Source organism: Camellia sinensis, chromosome 2 (assembly GCF_055761805.1).
Source record: "Camellia sinensis isolate YWXY chromosome 2, ASM5576180v1, whole genome shotgun sequence".
Taxonomy (NCBI): domain Eukaryota; kingdom Viridiplantae; phylum Streptophyta; class Magnoliopsida; order Ericales; family Theaceae; genus Camellia; species Camellia sinensis.
In genome coordinates this window covers 32,456,850-32,476,905 of record NC_138962.1, presented here as the reverse complement: position 1 = coordinate 32,476,905, position 20,056 = coordinate 32,456,850, and the positions used below count along the sequence as shown (strand labels likewise).

The 20,056-nt window shown below is 33.2% G+C and overlaps 2 protein-coding genes and 2 long non-coding RNA genes across 16 annotated transcripts in view; 3 read left to right on the top strand and 1 right to left on the bottom strand.

Annotated features, from left to right (window-relative positions):
- Window positions 1-20,056, top strand: part of LOC114266388 (E3 ubiquitin-protein ligase MBR2-like) — a 282,653-nt gene that overhangs the window by 54,732 nt on the left and 207,865 nt on the right. The window lies entirely within an intron of this gene.
- On the top strand, window positions 253-2,763 carry LOC114276853 (uncharacterized). 5 transcript variants are annotated; one of them, XR_003634384.2, is made up of 4 exons: window positions 253-360; window positions 506-606; window positions 1,005-1,368; window positions 2,485-2,763. It is a non-coding gene; the product is annotated as an uncharacterized LOC114276853 (long non-coding RNA). The 5 variants fall into 5 exon arrangements; XR_003634386.2 differs by having other exon boundaries at window positions 259-404; XR_003634388.2 differs by having other exon boundaries at window positions 259-418.
- Window positions 5,683-8,565, bottom strand: LOC114288761 (uncharacterized). 3 transcript variants are annotated; one of them, XR_014350430.1, is made up of 6 exons: window positions 7,687-8,565; window positions 7,028-7,122; window positions 6,755-6,799; window positions 6,534-6,683; window positions 6,321-6,451; window positions 5,683-5,827 (listed from the first exon to the last, which is right to left on the bottom strand). It is a non-coding gene; the product is annotated as an uncharacterized LOC114288761 (long non-coding RNA). The 3 variants fall into 3 exon arrangements; XR_014350432.1 differs by having other exon boundaries at window positions 7,028-7,114; XR_003638394.2 differs by having other exon boundaries at window positions 7,028-8,565.
- Window positions 12,210-19,910, top strand: LOC114266383 (transcription factor bHLH95-like). Its single transcript, XM_082917322.1, has 3 exons — window positions 12,210-12,564; window positions 18,046-18,167; window positions 19,440-19,910. Exons 1-3 carry the CDS (start codon window positions 12,210-12,212, stop codon window positions 19,908-19,910), a joined length of 948 nt encoding a protein of 315 aa, XP_082773448.1.

Below are 20,056 nucleotides of genomic sequence, written 5' to 3'. Positions count from 1 at the left end.
TTCGCACAGGTTGATGTGCTCTGATACCATGTAAGTTTAGTTTGAGAGAGAAGCTAGAGAGCAATGAATGAGAGAAGCTAGAGAGCAAAATGGTTTCTGTCTATTATGTGTTATATCTTTACAAGAGTGAACTCTCTCTTTATAGAGAGAGGAAATGTACATTACCAAAGGATGATTGGTAATCACCACCGAAAGAATAAAGTGAAAAGAGAAAGCATCTATATCTAAACAATGAGCAATATTATATTAACAAATTAGCCTGTGGGACCTGAGTCAGTTAAACTATCGACTTTAGAAGGGATCTTGGCATGAGTGATGGTGCCAATAACCACAGAGAGATGGCCTGATTTTCCAGAAGAGGTTAAAGACAAGCTAAAAACTAGCATATGAATCCAAGACGCTATGTACTTATGCATATGTATTTATTTTATTGTACTTTATTTTGAGGTTTCCTGTGGAGTTTACTTCAAATCTAAAAACTTGTTATTTTTTTCTTGATATGTAGAGGATCCTATTGCAAAACGGTCACTGGCATCACCACAAAGAAATGTTTTTGAAAATAAGGATGTTGCAATGGCAAATGATGCCCTCCAAACTGTAGTCAAGGTAATGTTGTAAAAATGTTTACGGGACCCTGCATTTGTTCTTGTTTTGTTCGTTTAGTACTGCGTCAATGAGTTGGTCAAGTTTTCGATTGGCTGGTGGAAATCCTATTTAAAGGCTCATTCCATAAGGGTAAGGGTATTTTTGTATCCATTTCGTACCTCTTGAAGAGGAATGACCATTCCAATATTTTGTGGGATTGGGTATGCGGTCGGTTTGGCCGACCAAATGAGGAAACTGGGATAGGAGTTCCATTACAGTGCATTCCCATGTATGAAATGTAGGAACTTAATTTGTGATGACTTTGCTTACATGATTTTGACACGACTTCATTATATCTCTCCAGACTACTTTATCATTTTATAAGAAAATATGTAAATTGTTCTCTGTATCTTCTACAGGAAAGCGGAATGAAAGAATCTGCTGTCTCAGAGTTACAGAAAAGGTTAGAAATTTCCGTCTCACTTTCTAGCCCCGAGACTTAAATCATAGACGAATTGGAAGACAGAGAATTTCTTGAACTAGCATCACGATTGATTGGAGAAAATGCTGTTGGCAATGAGCAGATTTCACATAGTCAGGTCAGTTTTGTATATTGTATAATGTTCCTGCCTCTTCTACAACTAATTGCGCCCTATATGGTGATATAAAGGCAGCTGAGGCAGTTCGTGACCATTGGAGAAAATCCACTCCACAATCAATACAACTGAAGGAGCTCAGCCCTCTACTTCGTGACTACGAATGCTTGATTGCACGCCATCATATGTAAGGATGAACGTATATGCATCATTACTTTTTTTTTTGGGATCAGCAAGAATGAATTCCTGGAGGTTTGGTGATCAGTTCCATACCGTACTAGTCAAATCAATTTACCTTCTGGGGATCAGCTCCCAAATAATGTGTTTTCGGACAAGTTCAAAGCCTGTAAAATTGTCCTTGAAGTGAGGCATAAATTAAATGGAGTTTGGTTTTGATTAGCTTGTGAACACAATTATAGGGAAAAGGAAAAAAATTCACAATAACAACTGCATACTACAGATAAATAAAGACCATCAGAGTGGTATATCTTTCCACCTCCAAAGGCAGAGGTGCAAAGCATACTGTACTTACCAGAAAGAAGTATGAAGCTCCCCACGAATGGGGTTATAGCAATCAATTGGGTTGATAATGTCAATCAGTTTCTTAATTCAAGCTTACTTGACCATTGTTTATACTCTTCAAGCTATTGGTTGCTTGAAGAGTGAGTGTCTAAAAGTTTGCTTTGCTTTTATTGAAGTTTGTGTTTATTTTGTCAAATCTTTGCACTTTGCTTTCTCTCTCTCTCTCTCTCTCTATATATATATATACATACACATATAAATCTGTTTGTATTATGGACCACCTCTGGGCAATTGCTTTTAATATGAAGTTTATCTGTTAATTAGTATTAGCCTATAAAGGTTGATTGAATGTAAATGCCTACTTGCAGCTTCTTGTACATGCATAGGCATAAGTACAGTCCTCTGATACTATTTAGCATTGAATAAACATCAATTGCTGAGTAGAATCTGGTTCGTTAGTTATATCTGCTTCTAGAACAGTTTTGCTGCTTTGGAAGTCCCATTACCTTTGTCTGTGAGGAAAAAAAGATGAAATATGGTTTAAAGTTTCACTCATTTTCTTTGTCATACTAATCTAATTTTTGGAATTACAGCCATGTCTATAGCTGTAAACTCATGTTAACTTGTATGAAGTTCCATAAAATTGACTACACCTTGAAAATTGAATCAATTTATGGAAGTTATTGAAAATCTGACCATTTTTGTCTCCTTAGTTGTTAATTTGGAAGAGCTTTTGCTGCACATTCTCATTTGCTTCTTATTTGGATGGCACCTGCTGCAGGGAGCACTCGAACATTGTTCTTGTCCACTACCGCGAAGTAAAGGTTACAAATTTATTCTATTATTTCTTTGTTCATTGAAGAAATTCACAATTGATAATTTGTATACCGTATCAGATGATTCTTGAGCCAATATATATTATAAATAATGCTGGCTATTTTAGAATAACATCGCTTTCTAGCTTTCCCACCTCTTTTGTTTCAAGGTTTCTTGTGTATATATAACTTCCACGTATTGGAATCTTGCTACAAAATATAATCTAATGTGTTTTGTTGCCCAACTTTTCACATCCGTGCTGGTTTCTTTTTGGACTAATGGTCATTACAATGTTCATGTTACTCGTAAGATTCCCGACTTAGTGGCACTTCTATGATTTGGAAAGCTCCATCATGGGTTTTAGTACGTTACATTGTTATGTTTCTTGTTGGTGCTTAATTGATATTGTTTGGGCCATGGCTATTCCAGAGTACTTAACGTTACATTTTTATGTTTCTTGTTTTTTGTTTGTTTGTTTTTTTTTTTTTTTTTTGCGATAGTAACAAGATGGTCGCTAATACATTGTAGGCATTTTTTGAACTAGATTGGGAGTGGGAGTCTTCCTTCTTCTAGCTCTTAGAATAAGTGTGCCAAAGGTTGATTCTTGGGATGTAGTTTTGGTTGTAAATCAAAAGCCAAAATTCATTTTTTGTGTATTTAAGAATATGATGCATCTATCTGCTTTTCTTTTCTTTTGTACTCTTTTTGTTTCCCATTCAAATTTTCTGGAACAATGCATGTTTTCTTTGAAGGATGCAACTTTTTATTTTACTTGGTCTTGTGATCTATAAGTTTTTGAACCATGTAAAATACCAATGATATATTCATTGATTTGTTTCTATTCTTTTATTTATGCAGGTTGCATTTTTTTTCCCAAGAAATTAGTAGGTGGAGTTGTATATCTAAAGTCATATTTTGGAAATTAGTGAATCATAATTTGAATACTTTTCTTGATTTGTATGTTTGTAAGGTTGTTATTAGCTTTGATATGATAGAAATTGAGGATAGAAGCTAGTATGCAGGTTATTTGGTGGATGGATGTTAGTTTTTTTTTCTTAATTCATAGTTGTTGTTTCTGCTTGGTTTGTTCACAAGTTGCCGCACTTTATAAGGTATTGTCTTTGTTTGGTTGGAGGTGCATACTGCTTTGTTTGGAGGAACATACGGTTAGGCAAGGTTATGTTCTTGTGTGTGTGTGTATATATAAAAAATAACTTTCTACGACATTCAAAATTATGCCGTGAAAAGTGTAATGATTTATGGCATGTAAGAAAATGTCCTAAAAGATTATATACGACATACAAAGTATGTCATAAATATATTAAAAATAATTTTTTACGACATGCAAAATTATGTCATGAAAAGTGTAATGATTTATGGCATGTAAAAAATGTTGTAAAATATTATATACGGCATACAAACTATGTCATAAATATATTAAAAATAACCTTCTACGGCATGCAAAATTATGCTATGGAAAGTCTGATGATTTATGGCATAACAAAAATATCATAAAAAATTATATACGACATACAAAGTTTGTCATTAATATTTAATTTATTACTTTTTACAATTTTATTTGTATGTCGTAAATGATACTTAACTTTTCACGGCATGTCATATAAAGGCATTTGTGTGTATGTTGTGAAAGAGTTTTTACGGCATGTATTGCAAGTCGTAAAAATTCAATTTTGTTGTAGTGTTACTTGGACCAAATTGACATAAAATTTAAAATCAAAAGTCAAAATTATATAAATTAAAAGTGTAAAAACTAAAATAATATAATAAACAAAATATAAATACCACCAATATAATTTGTCCTATAATATTTTAGAGTTTGAGTACACATGTTCATGTCTTTCCCTGCAAGGTTACTTGCTACTGGCTTTAATGTAGAAATTAAAAGACACTGGATCTTTTTAAAAAAAAAAATCAAATCAATAGTACAGTTTATAAGTATTAAAAATTAAATTTATAATTTTTTTATTAATCTATAAATTTTTTACTAATGTGTAGTTCTCTCATTTTAATTTCTACTAGTTGGACCCCCACGCGCTAAGCGCGTGGGGTTGCATTCCAGTTGGAGTGTTTATTTTCTGTATGTATATATTGTATTATGTTATCTGATTGTTTATTGTATTTGATTTATGAAAAATAAATTATAAATGGAATTACTATTTACCATTATAAGAGAATAGTCATTCTATAGAGAGACTAAGGAGTGATTATTTTATTTCATTCTAATGAAATAAACACTATATAAATGATTATTACACAAATCTACTAAAGAGCAAGATGATGATGTACTTTCAAATCATCATGCAAAATATACAGAAAATAGAAACGTAAATCTTACATTAGTCGATATTATTTGAATCTAATCTATCAATGATATTCTCTTTTTCTTTGCTGATTAGATATGAAACATCAAATCAAACTTAATTTGGAGGGCATTCATAACAATTTGATGCTCTTTTTCCATTAGGAGTTGTTTGGGTTATTTGATAATTACATTTATTTGGATCGTATCTTCTCTCTATTTTTTTGCACATCTTTTTGTCAAAAGTCAAAAAATGTACTAAGGCCAAGTTTGGGGTATGTAAAAAAAGCCAAAAAGTAAAAAAAAATTACTCAAAAAGTTAAAAAGTTAACACTATTCACCAAAAGTCAATAATTACGGCTGCACAACTCCCAATCCTAATTTTCCTCTACAAACCAATTTTTACAATTTTTTATTACACATTTTTTCATGAAAAGTCAAAAAGTTAACCTAAACATTCATATTTTTTTCCTTGACTTTTTAGTCCAAAAAGATAAAAAGTGCACTTATTAGGACACCCCAAACAATCCCTAAATAGGCAAACAATCAATTACCTGCTTCTTCTTATTGGAGATTAAAACAACAAATAGATCTGATCCCTCTGCATTTGCTACTCCACTTGTGTAGTGCTTTTTGCAAAGCAAAATAATATAAAAATCAACCCAAAAAATCTTGATTACGGAAATACAAAAAAGGAACAGATGAAGGGTAATTCATGGTTAAACAATTAAATATGGACAAAGAAAATTCACGATTATATGTTTAATAGAGATCTAGCCTACCTTCTTGCATTTTATATATATATTTGATTTAGAAATTATTCATTAAACTTAATAAAGTAAATTTATTAAAAAAACTATTTTATTATCTTATAATCAAGCATATTTGGTAACAATACCTCGTATACAAAAAAAAAAAATCTACGCAAAATTCTTGTCAAACCATGCCACATTTGCTGTAGTGTGAATGATGACCAACGGTTCTTTGCCTGCAAAACAACATGGCCAATTCATGATTGTGTAAAATTTGATAACTGTCTCCAACCCAATCAAAAGCAAATGAAGAATACAAATAGAATATTTAACATGAATGGCAAAACTGTGCAGCCAAATGATTAAGCAATGAGTAACAATAAAATATTACAATGGATAATCTAGAGTGATAATATAAGAACCTTAAAAAAGTCAGATCAGACTAAGAATGCTTCTTATCTATTACAACTTTTGATGTACACCATGATTTGTGACTTGCCAAAATGATGTACACCATGATCTCTGCCTGACCGAAGATAATTAAAAATAAATGATAAACACACTCTTGAACCATAAGAAGAAGACCAAACAAAAGTGCAATGCAAAAACACAAACCGTAAACATGCACAGGAGGTTTCTCTAAACCATGCAAATTTCATAGAAAAGGAAATTGTATGCAACAATAGAGATACAAAGGAACATATTTGAGAAACAAGGAAACGCACTTACACAGAAAAGTGGTTGATCATTTGCCCCAGTCTCCAAATGTGATCTTCTCTCTCTTTCTTCAATAAAAGAACTTCACATGGACCTCAAATCAAGCTAGCCATTATGGTGCTACCATGATTAGACTCGTAAAGCTACAATGAACCAACAAGAAGTTCATACAAGCTCTACACTATTAAACATGGATTTTCTCAAATTAGAAGGGAATGAGAATACTTGTTCATGGCATCATTGTTTGAGGAACACAACAAACCACACCGTCTGCTATCCACCGCCTCCTTGGAACTCTCAGGTAAAGTAGGACAGTCATCAGAGAAAAAAAACTTCCAATGCTCCAAGTTGCTGGTGTTTTGTTTTTTTGTTCCTCTGTTGAAAATCACCCACATAAATGAACTAACAAGTAATCATAAATGAAGAATAAACAACTTCGTACTTACAGTTCCAGATTTGATAATTTCCTTATATCTTTCAGTCTTCCAATCCTATAGATAAATAACCCTCAAACATTCAATAAATACAACCAACCATTTGATTATACAAATTTAAAATTAAAAAAAAAAAATTCTCTTCAATTCTTTGAAATTAGCACAAATAAATCGAGAACTTCCATAGAAATTCAAAGATAATCAAACCTTTTTTCACGTATCAAAACCAAAAAAATAGAATTCCTCAATATGTTTAGGACTTGATCATCAAATTGAATAAAGTACCTGGAAAGTATCTTTTAATATTGCTCTATCAGCAGGCGTCTCATGGCATGGTCGAAGATGGCCAACTGTGCCCCTCAAACAAATTGCCTAAAATGCTAAATGGATAATGAACATAGTGAACCACAAAATAAAAAAACAAAAAAGAAACTACTACTACCACTACTACTACTACTACACACACACACAAAGAAGAAAAAATCACCACAAACATTAAATAGAATCTCATGTTATGATAGCACAATAAAATTGAACAAACTACTACAAAATATCAGTGAAATATTTTTACTCTTCTTGCATTTTTACAAGTTAAATTTTATACTTTATTTAGCAAAAACTATTCCATAATATTGGCTCTTGTGTATGCTGCTATGATAATCTTAAAATCGATATTAGCATGTCACATCTTCAGTCTATATTAATACTCTTAAGAGTCAAATTAGAATATCAAGTAGTTCTAATGGGTAGCTCAATCACACACAAAAAATTTATACACTAATTTTTGTTGCTCTTATGAGGATATTGTCAAACAGATGTTGTGCAAAGTGTTCCACGCACAAAAATTCAACTACACAAAAACGGCAAAAGAACATAGCATGCAAAACTCTACCAATATGCAAAGTAACAGATTGGACGAATATAACAAAGAGAAAATTGCATACACTGTGGTTAAGGGAACGATTTTGGATACCGACTTCAACCAACTGATTTTTACAGGCTTTGTCATTAAGCACATGGAATTGACGCCACCAGAACAGAGCCAGTCACACCGCCATGGACGAGCAGCTTAGTAGTAGTTTTGAGGAAGGAAATCGTCAATCGGCAACACGCGTTGTACCTCGGTGATTTCCTCTCTTGATGGTCCACAGTTGGAGCAATGACGGATGATTCAAATATGACACATCCATAGCTATGGCACTGAACAAGGAAATTCTAGGAGGTAGAGAAGGTGGCTTCCGGTTGGTTGGTTGATCGATCGGTTGGAAGATGAAGTAGGTCTCTACAACCACGTGGATAGTACAGTGTAAAGACAGCACATCTGTTCATACTGAGGGTTGCAACATCATGGATGACCAGCTTCGCCTTGGACTCATCCACGAGCAACATCAGGGGCAATTGAGATAATTGAGAATGCTCAAGCGTTAGAACGGTGCAGAGGAGTAGCTGCGTTTAAATGAAATTTTCTTTCAACCAAGAGGGTATACACACATATCTATCTATATATATATATATAGACATGGCTTTGTAATCAATTGTTATCCGAGCGGTGCACCGAACAAATGAATCTTCTAGGAGAAATCAATTTCCACCGCTTCGCAGGTTGAGAGTTGCATTCTTTTCACTGCACCTGTGTGTATGTATAAGCTCAACTTTTCTTCAATTTCCACCGCTTCGTAGGAGCATTATACCAAGCTTATACACTTTTTATATCCAACACAGGTCTCTTGGAAAACGTTAGAAAGCAAGCAGAGGCAAGCAGGAGCGTTAGACCGCGTTATACTATTCTTACACTCTTTTATATAGGTTATAGATTAGATAAACGGCACAGTATAAGAGTTTGTTTGTATTCTCTAAATAGGTACACTTATTTAAATCATATCACTATTTTATTTTTTTACATATTTTTTTTATAAAAAATAAAAAAATACACTTAGATCTTGTTTGGGAACAGGCTAATTTAGTAATTTTTTGGCTAATTGGCTAAAAAGGTAGGTAAAAAAAACTTGTATGTTTGGGATGACTTTTTGACTAATTGTGAAAAGCTGTGTAAAAAGTAGAGAGAAGCCGTAATTGTTGACTTTTTAGTATGACTAATTGGCTAATTGGCTAATTGGCTAATTTAGTAACTTTTTGACTAATTGGCTAAAAAGGTAGCATCCCAAACGAGGCCTTAATTAAATTATTTCAAACTATCTTTAACTATTTGTATGGAACTCAAAACTAAAGACAACACAAAACTAATATGTCACGTCACGACAACAAAACTAATGATTTTAATTGAATACAAAAAGCCAAATAACGCTTGTATACATATCATCATAATCACCCCCTCCCCCTCCTTTTTTCTTTCTTATATTTATTTTATTTTAAAACATATAGAAGATCTAGGCGTTATCAATCATTAAATCCCTAGATCACGCTAAGTAACTTTTTTGATTTATTTACCCAAAAAAACTCTTTCGATTTGAGAGGAGAGATTTTCAAAATTTAAATTTAAAAAAAAAAAAAATTCAGACTAGTTTGACACAAATAATCACAAAAAAGATTATTGCTCCAAAAAAAGAAAAAAAGGAAATATATATTAAAATAATAATTTATTAAAAAATTTGAAAAAGGTCTAATCCAAACCAAATTGCACGATTTGGTTTTGTTTCTTCAATGCACGGTTTGGTCTTGACCTGTCTATAATTTAATAGTTACGGAATCATTTGAAACCAAACTTGACCATATTAATATATACATATAACAAAACTTGTTATTTATTGTAAATATTAAGTACTTGATTAGCATGTCATGGCAAGCGTGTTCTTATATAGGCTTGTTTTGGAAAGTAAGTTAATAGTTTATTTTTTATTTTTTATTTTTTTGACTTCTTTTTTTTCAAAAAAAACATATAAAAAAATAGAATGGCAATGTGACTTAAAAAAGTCAAAAGCTGATTTTTAACTTAATTGACAAAATAAGCTATAATAGTAAAGCTAATTCTAAACAATTATTTTAATCATTATTGTTTATAAAATAATGACATTGTTTAACGCTTGAATAAGCTGTAAGTAATATTTTGTGATTATATTGTATCTGGTGATAAGGTTCGAACTGCATTTTCCTTACTCATTCTAATTTGATTCTAAGACTTTTACGATTTAAGTTGATTCTAAATTATTTAAAACCACAAATAACAATTTAATGCTTAATTTACTCCTAAACCAAACCATACTCATTCTAAACTACACAGATATCTATCTTGAGGTGAGAGAGAGTTCATCACATGACTTTTCACTCAACCCATATCATCATTATTATATCAGAGAGTGGAGTTCAAAAACTAAACCTCAATTCATGATGGCCCAAGCTGTACATGCATGGAAAGTCCTGTTTGGGATTGGCAAAAAAAAGGTTAAGAAAGGTTTCGATATTCCTGGTGAAAGTAAGATCTTTTTACCAAACTCTCTCAAAAAAGGTTAAGACGTTGTGGCTTGCTCTAATACCATAAGATAAAAATTATAGAATAGAACTCATATTTAAAAATCAATTTACAAATGAGAGGTATCTGAATGATTTATATTTACATGACCAAACTCATTGTAAAAAAAAGATTCGAAATCATAATCTTGGGACTCATCAACTACTTGGCGTACATATTCAAGACCTTAGACCTTGTATAGTTTATCGGTTTTTTTTTTAGTACTCCCAACACTACATTCATCTTGGGTGAGTCACGTTTTATTAAAATGGTGTTTGTTTTGTCATAATAATCTTACACATTGATGGGTCGTTTCATACACCAAATATAAACACTAAATTATACCAAATTCCTTAGAATAATGGTAAGTCCAGGTATCGATTCACAGGAACAAACGAGAAATTAAACTAATTTAATTGTTAAATTCCTAAATTAATTTTGATGAAAAAGATAGTTGTTCATAACCTAATGACAATTAAATTAAATAAAGAGATTAAACTGAGCAATTAAAAGTGAAATTGAAATTTACTAATTTTGAGAAAAACCTAGGGTAATGAATTCACTATTAATTACATAAATAAGGCTTCAATTTGAGACTCAATTATGTGACGGTTCGAACTAAATAATATTTCACAACTACAAGTTCGAAGCATTTATCAAGAGAATTAACATGTTTAATGTATAGGCACAAACCATCTCAAAGTAGTACGAGTCATTCGCTCTAAATTAGGGTAGCAACATGACTCGTCTCTCGTAGTATGACTCGTCTCATACCTTGAACATGAAAGAATAGAAAACTATTGCATGGAAAGTATTCAACAATTACAGAAAAGCAGAATACTCAAAAATATAATGAAAAATTATATTAAAAAACTTCTTGAGAACCATACAATTGTTCAAACCATTATATAAAAGAAAACATATTTACTTGGCTACGGTTTCATCAAAACCCTAGAAAAGAAGAGTCTAGACACTCATGGAGGCGTGCGAAGAGGTGGAGGGAGAAAAAGCTCTGATAGGAGACATTCTTGAAGCTTGAGAATCCCCTCTCTCCAAACCCTAGCCTCCCCTTTCCTTGAAATTTTTTTCAGAACCCTAATCCAACCTTTTTGTTGCCTTTTTATACATCATCTTCTTTTCAACAGGTTTAAAACATTGGACATGTTTTTTGAGGTACGGTTGCACATGCAGGAAATGTCACCGCACGTGCGAGAAAAACCCTCCACACTTACGGGAAAGTTGGGGCCCTGTTTGCTGCGAGGTAAAGACTGCACGTGCGGGAAGCAATTTTCTCTACATTTTTGCTCATTTTTATGCTTCCACTGTGTACAAACTGGATTGCCATTAAATAGATATAAAATGTATAGTTTGACAAGCAAGTAAAGTTAAGGGAAACTAATTAACGACCTCAGTGTTACACAATTTGGCCTTAATCATATCCCCAAACCTACAACTTGCTAGTCCTCAAGCAAGGAATAAAGAAAGAAAAATAAACTTAAACAAAATCTAACTATCTCCTCTTTCGTAGAAAAAACGGTTGTATTGGCGTATGCAACATGCCTTTAGACCACAAAGTTATCCCAAGTGGACGAGTAAAGTCTCGTGAGGATTTTCAGAAATAATACCCACAAACATGAACATATTCACATCTATCCAACAACAATCAATCACACTACACCACTCAAGAATTAACTTATGTGCCACTACAGTGCAATATTCAGACATGATGAGTCATTGAAGGCATAGTAATCAAGCATGAAAGAATCTATTGAGCAGAGATCGCAATTCAGTATTACACAAATCAAGTTCTATGTACTTGTGAATGCTAGTAGAACATATCATTAGTAACCTCGGTGCAACGTGTAATCTCCATAACTAGTTAACTGACCACTATAATAGGCCAATGTAACTCATAATAACTCCCAACAAATATAGACAACATTAAACTTTTGTAACCAGGATTCTCAAAATGGATTTTCAAATATCCACAAGAATACCATAATGGAGTCAAGGAATGCGTCTTTCTTTGAAAACACATTTCCTTGCCGAACTCGAGGAGAGGATCAAAGTTCTGAGAAGGAACTTGAAGATAATGATCAAGATGATAATCAAGTAGATGATCAAGGTGAGAAAGTAGATAAGCCGAGAAGGAGTAAGAGGGCTAGGACTACCAAGTCCTTTGGCCCGGACTTCTTGACTTATATGTTAGAGGGAGAATCTCGAACTTTCCATGAAGCGGTGACTTCACTAAAAAGTCCCTTATGGAAAGAAGCTATTAAAAGTGAAATTGATTCCATATTACAGAACCATACTTGGGAGTTGGTTGAACTACCCCCAAGCAGTAAGGCCTTGGGGAGTAAGTGGATCTTTAGAAGAAAGATGAAGGCTGATGGGTCAATTGATAAATATAAAGCTAGACTAGTTATCAAAGGATATAGGCAGCGAGAAGGTCTGGATTATTTTGATACGTATTCACCTGTGACAAGAATTACATCCATTCGCATGGTGATTGCGATAGCCGCTTTACATGGTCTAGAGTTACATTAGATGGATGTAAAGATAGCTTTCTTAAATGGAGATTTAGATGAAGAAATCTACATGGAACAACTCGAGGGGTTTTCAGCTCCAGGGAAAAATAAGAAAGTCTGTAAGCTTGTCAAGTCATTATATGGTTTGAAACAAGCGCCTAAGCAATGGCATGAGAAGTTTGACAACGCTATGTTGTCAAATAGGTTTAGAATCAATGAGTGTGACAAGTGCATATATGTCAAAGACACTGACAGAGGTTATGTCATTTTGTGTCTATACGTAGACGACATACTCATTGTTAGTAGTAATGATGAAATGGTTCGAATTACCAAGAGATTGTTAAACTCAAAGTTTGACATGAAAGATATGGGCCTTGCAGATGACATTCTAGGTATTAAGATTACCAGAACATCTAGTGGTATTGTACTTTCTTAGTCTCACTATGTTGAGAAGATACTTGAAAAATTTAGTAAATCAGATACAAGTGTGTTTAGGACACCGGTAGACGTGAGTCTACATTTGACCAAGAATAATGGTGAAAGTGTCTCTCAGTTAGAATATTCTCGGGTCATTGGAAGTTTGATGTATCTGATGAGTTGTACAAGGCCGGATATAGCTTACTCTGTTAGCAGGCTTAGTAGATACACGAGTAATCCTAATGTCACTCATTGGAGAGACATTATGCGGGTGTTAGGCTATCTACGCTACACTTGGGATTATGGGTTGTATTATACTAGATACCTAGCAGTACTAGAAGGGTATAGTGATGCTAACTGGATATCTGATATAAAAGACTCCAAATCCACTAATGGTTATGTGTTTACCCTCGGACGGGCAACCGTGTCTTGGAAATCTTCCAAGCAAACGTGTATATCGAGATCAACGATGGAATCTGAGTTTGTTGCGTTGGATAAAGCAACTGAAGAGGCTGAATGGCTTCGCCAGTTCGTTGAGAATATTCCACGTTGGCCGAAACCTGTGCCTGCTATTTGTATTCATTGTGATAGCCAATCGGCGATTGGACGGGCATAGAGTCATATGTATAATGGAAAGTCAAGACATATCCGCTATAGTCATAATTCTATACGACAACTACTCTATAATGGAATTGTTTCTCTAGACTATGTAAAGTCTAAAGACAACATTGCGGATCCGCTAACCAAAGGGATAACTCAAGAGTTAGTAGAAACGTCGTCAAGAGGAATGGGGTTAAGGCCTTTAGTAATGTTGCCGGAATGGAAAACCCAACGTAGTTGACTGGAGATCCCAAGATCTAGGTTCAAAGGGACAACCTAATTTCGTGTAATAGATGAGTCATTGAAGAGGTAAATCCTCTTGCCCATTCCTTTGTACAGTGATACCCGATGGGGATAAAAGGTTAAGCTAATGCTTTTAATGACCTAAGTCATATGATAGTCAACCGGGGTATAAATGAGATACCTTATATAGGTCACCTATGTGAGTGCGAAGTGGGGTCGCTTCTTTAAGAGTTGGTAAGGCTGAATTCTTTAAAACCACTCACTGAACCAGGCTAGTGTTCTAAGGCCATACCGAACACACAAGTGAGAACAAGAACAATGGTTGGACTAACTCCTGTGTGAGGTCTATTGTTTCGGTTTACACAAACGGCAGAACAGTTTAAGACATCACGTTCACTAGTTAGCCAGTAAATCTGATAGGTTGTCACTACGAAAGGTTTAAGGCTAACAGCTACCTTTTCTGATGCAGGGTTAGTCTGTGTGCTCTCTCTCCGAGTCTTTGTTGAACAGTGTCCATTTGTTGAGTCATTCGGTCAATTTTTATTCATGTGGGGGATTGTTGGAAAAAATGGTTTTTTGGTGATTTTAATTAAATATTAAAGTGGGTCTCAACCATCTATTGTGTTAGGTCTAAGTGGGTCTAGATACTTTGCAATGAGATCTTTACACTATAAATAGAATAGCCAAAAACCATTGAGAATTGAATGAGAAATTGTCCCATGAAGTTAGCTTCATGAAAGAGTTAATGGGGTTTGTAACTTCTGCTTTTATTGTAGAGTTTACTAGTGCATTAATGGGGTTTGCAACTCCTACCTTTATTGCAAAGGTTAATGGTGCATTAGTGATCAGCCATAAAGGCTGGAGGCTTCTCCTCTCTCCCCTATACATGTATAAATTGAGACCCTCCTATCAAGTCTCAAACACAGAAAATTGTTTATTCCATTTTTTAGTCAGTTTGCTAGAAATTTCTTACTATGACAGAGTGTTGCCATTGTCAGTTCGCCAAAGCTAACAGAAGGTGCTTCTGAGTTAGTCGGTTTAAACCATCTTATCCTAGGAGACAGAAGTCGACGTTTCTCCAGCACCCATGGTGAGACGGCTAATCTGTTTTAAGGACACTGTGGTATCACACAAAATTTGGTTTGATTTCTTTGTTATCATATTCAGATTGAATATGTTCTTATATTAGTCTTGTTTCATGTTTATGCTCTATGATGTAATTTATTAAGTATGGTTTTATTTGATGTTCTTTTAGTTAATTTAATAAAGCATGAATTTGTTTATTTTGTTTCAATTATCCAATTTAAACAACATGTTCAACGATAAGTAGTGCACATTGACTAATTTCTTCTCCGGTTCAGTTAAAGGCATGCCATCCACGATAGGATTAAGTAATTCACAAGAAAGTTCTTTCTTGTGGCCTGGTCTAGCCCAAGAGTTGAACCTTGAATAATTGTGTGAGGAGTACACCCACCAACCATTTAAGACAACCCTTACATATTATTATTCAATTTTTTTTTGGTAACACTATTCTTATGTGTTTGTTTCTATGTCTACCTACTGGGGATTTTAAAAATTATTGAATTTTAAAAAATTTATTTAAGTTGATTTCAAATCAACTTTGATTCAGTTGAGTATAAGTAGTTTAGTTTTATTTTATTTTAAATTTTTTAATAATGCTTATAATGAGTTCGAGCCTAATTTCAAAAATTAACAACTTTTAAAATGCGTTTAATTTTTATGTTTGTGTATCAGAAATTAATTTTAAACAAATTTTTAATGAGTCAATAATAATTGAACTTGAAAAGATTTTTTTCACAGTCGACACAGGGTGGGGGGAATCGAAAAAAAAACAATAGAGTAGAAAGCTTAAACTGCAACAATTGTTTGATTGAGTTTTCACGATTTATTTTTTTAACTAAAATTTTAAAAAATAAAAAATATTCATTATTTTTTTGTGCTTTCTTTCTGTTTGGAAAAAAAAAATTTAAGAATTTAAAAATAATTATTTATTTTCATTTTTGTCAAATTAATTTGTAATTTTTTTTTTTCAAAAAACAAGTTTGAAAACACAACTGAAGGTGCCCTTTTTATTTTTTAACGCTGATATGTTAAGGCTTCCATTGCATTCATAAAAAATATAGGCTTTTGAATAACAATAAGCCTAAACACAGAATCAATCACAAAACATAATCTTAACCATATATAATAATTGGTGAAACAATTTCACTTATATAGCATCTTGAGCATCTCCAACGGTGTACCAAATGTTTCACCAAATCTGAGTCGAAAAAGGGTCATTTCCTTAATTTGATACTTCGCGCTCCAACGGTTCAACATCAAATCCGTTTCATCAAATTTGCGCTGGGCAACCGGTTGGTTGACCGGCCGGTCGACCGGCCGGTCAACCGGTAACGGCAAAAATTTTTTTTTTTTTTTTTTTTTACCTTTTTGAACCTTTTTTTTTGAATTTTTTGAACTTTTGGTGGTCGACCGGGTGGTCAACCGGCCGGTCGACCGAGTGGTCGACCACCTAGGCAAATTTTTTTTTTTTTTTTTTTTTGGACTGGTTTGAACCTTTTTGTGAACGGTCTGAACTTTCTTCGGGGCGACCGGTTGGTTAACCGGTTGGTCAACCGGATGGTCGACCCGTTCGTCTCATCCCAACAGTTAGGAACAGTGCTTTGGTGAAATGCTTCGCCTGCACTCAGTTTGGTACCATTTTTGCTGAATTCTGGATTTGATATCGATTTGATGAAACCGTTGGAGCTTAAAAAAGTGGATTTTTCACCAAATTTTAAATTTGATGCCAGGTTTGGTTCACCGTTGGAGATGGTTATTAGATTGTCATTTGACTGTATAATTTCACAAACCGACAAAACCAAAACTGAACCATAGCACCATTACTTGATTTTGAGAGGGGGGGGGGGAAGCAGTTTCAGTAAGAAAAATCTCAGTAGTGTCTGTGTATTATTAGACTAATAATAAACAACAAAAAAAAATTAAAATTAAAAATGAGGCTTATTTTAATAATATGATACATGCTACTCCATCAAACAAAACATATTTGTTAAATATATTAATTATATATTTTCACTAGTTTTTATTGGGTAATACTATTTGTAGACTACATAAAATTTCTGTATACACTATTTGTCTTTTGAATATAGATTTTCAAACAAAAGTTAAATTTGTAGACATAAATTTCTAAACAAAAAATAATGACTCAGATATAAACAATTGAACAGAATATATATCTGAACAATTCATTTCCGAACATTCTATTTTTTGTTTTCATGAAAAAAATTATATGACAATGGTAAATATTGGGGGAAGAGAGGAACATGAAATGTAGCAAGAAATAAGACGATTAATATCACAGCAGCAGTTGATGGTGGTGCCAATAAATATGTAAAGTGCATGCAATTACACACAAAAGCATGGCCACAAAGGCCTTGAATCATTACTTTCATATGTAACGCTTGTATTTTTGTAATAATTATTATTGGACTATTATCTAGTAAAGTATCACTCACAAAAGACAAAATAGAATATTTTATTTAATTTGGTGACGCCATACAAACAATTTTTTACATATAAAAAATGGGATAATGTTATACGTAAAAAATTAAAATTTTAAATTATTTTTTTTAAAGGCAAAATATTTTAATTGTCAAAATGTCATTATCGCCAAAAGTCTTATTTTTTTTAATTTTTATTTTTTGGAATGACCTTTTAGCTAAGATCCTATGACAAGAGGAATTAATCTCCAAATAATTTTGCAACAAAATTTTTTCAGAAACAAAAAAAATTGATCTTTAAAATTCTTGTTTATTGTAGGAACTCAAAATTAAAGACAACGCAAAACTAATATTTCACGTCACGACAACAAAACTAATGATTTTAATTGAATACAAAAAGCCAAATAACGCTTGTATACATATCATCATAATCACCCCCTTCTTTTTTTTTCTCTTAAATTTATTTTATTTTAAAACACGTAGAAGGTCTAGGCGTTATCAATCATTAAGCCCCTAGATCACGCTAAGTAACTCTTTTCATTTACTTGCCCACCCTGGACATACATATATGGACAGCGAGAGAAAGAAGGAAGAAGATGAGGAACATGTTCTCTAATCTTCATGCTTTGCTCCCTCATCTCCCTCCCAAGGTAATTCATTCACATCTTCTTCAAGATTGAGATTGATGTGTGCATATGGAATGATAATTAAGTAGTTGTTCATGCTAGGTTATTCTATCTTGAAAAAGTTTAGAAATATAAAAACCGATAAAAGAGTTAGACACTACTTATAAAAATCGTCCAATTTTATGATTAATTTTGGTGTTTTCCCACCTTTTTGTTCGAGTCTCTCTCCCCTCTATTTCTCAAAGTTAATTTATTAAGGCAAATCATTTTTTACATACTAAGCTTTCAAGTTTTTCAATTTGTTTCCTTTAAAGGGAAATTAATGAGAAAGATATAAGAGAGTAGTCCTTTTCATCAATGTGATAATATTTGAGGATGTCCTTTTCGTCAAGTCTATATTTAAGGTTGTCATGGGGTGATGGGACACTTATTCAATGAAAAATCAATTATTCATTACTATCAATCATTAAAATGCTATTAGTGAAGTTATGGATTCATTAAGTTATGGTTTTTTTTTTGGGGGGGGAGGGGAGGGGGGGTTTAAAGTTCAACTGAATGTTCCCATTAATCCTTTCGAGTAACTTCATAAACCTCATCAATTTCCATTTGTTTCTTAATGTGGATGACCTACAACTTTATGAAAAATTGATTACAAGATCAAACACAAACTTTTAGCGCAATTAATGTAAAAAAAATGTATCTAATTATGTTATTAATTTCTATGCATATGTAGAGAAATTGATAACTTTATATTCCTCTCACAACACAAAGTTTCAATTAACTGGTATTTATTAGAACACCGATAACTGGTGGATTTTGTTCACTTTATTAAAAAGGAAGTGCATGTGTATGTTAGTCTTACAAAAATGGTTTAATGCGATTATATATGACTCTCCCAAAGTAAAAAAGAAATTTTGGGATAAGCACATGAGTCTTGGACATAACGCATATCATGTACTTAGAAAATTTTCAAAATTTGAATGAGATACATTTAAATTTGGTGCTTTGACCATACTCAAAAACTAAATTTATACATTTTTTATTCTAACATTTTATTGTGATATAAGAAGAGGGTCATTAAGGCCTACTTCAAACAAAAAATAATATACAAACAAAATATTTATATAAAAAGTTCATTCAAAATTGTGTAATATTAGTATTTTTTAAAAAATTAAATACTTAACTGATGGGCATTTGATTTCAAAAAATGATGAAACTACAATTACCCACATCCATTTTGTTTGAATTTTGCCTTCTCATCAACCATATGATAGTTCACATTGAATATTTGTACAGGCAGACAAGTCCACAATTGTGGATGAAGCAGTGACCCACATAAAATCCCTACAACAAACTCTTCAAAAGCTCCAAAGGCAAAAGCTGGAAAGGCTCCATGGCTTGACACCCATGAACTTCGATGGTCAATCGTCCATAATCACGCCACAAAAGCTTCCCATGGACTTGAGGGAGGCTTTCATGGCCGATCAAGTTTCTTCAAACAACACAAACTCAAACTCATCCAATGCACTGCCAGTGTCTCTCTCTCGGTTCCCTCCTCTATTCCAGACTTGGACTTCTCCAAATGTGATCTTGAATGTGTGCGGTGATCATGCACAGAATAGCGTGTGCTCGATGAAGAAGGCTGGACTCTTCACTGCTATCTGCTATTTGTTGGAGAAGCACAAGCTGGATGTTGTGTCTGCTCATGTTTCATTAGATCAGAATCGGACCATGTACATGATTCAAGCCCATGTAAGTCTCCTCTAACTTACTTCCTTGCACATTAGAGAGGTTGTTACAAGGTATCACTTTCTCTACTTACTGTTGTTGGATGAATCTAAAAATTAAAAACTTTATCACATTGATAGCTTCGACTCGTGTCCTAGCTCGTCTAAGAGCTACATTTGCCTCAA

Bases quoted from the DNA above. Each gene is read 5' to 3' on its own strand.
- LOC114266383 (XM_082917322.1), top strand. From the start codon at position 12,210: ATGGAGTCAAGGAATGCGTCTTTCTTTGAAAACACATTTCCTTGCCGA. The intron at 12,565-18,045 runs GTAAGTGGATCT...GATCACGCTAAG, and splicing joins AAGCAGTAAGGCCTTGGGGA to TAACTCTTTTCATTTACTTG. The intron at 18,168-19,439 runs GTAATTCATTCA...ATATTTGTACAG, and splicing joins TCCCTCATCTCCCTCCCAAG to GCAGACAAGTCCACAATTGT.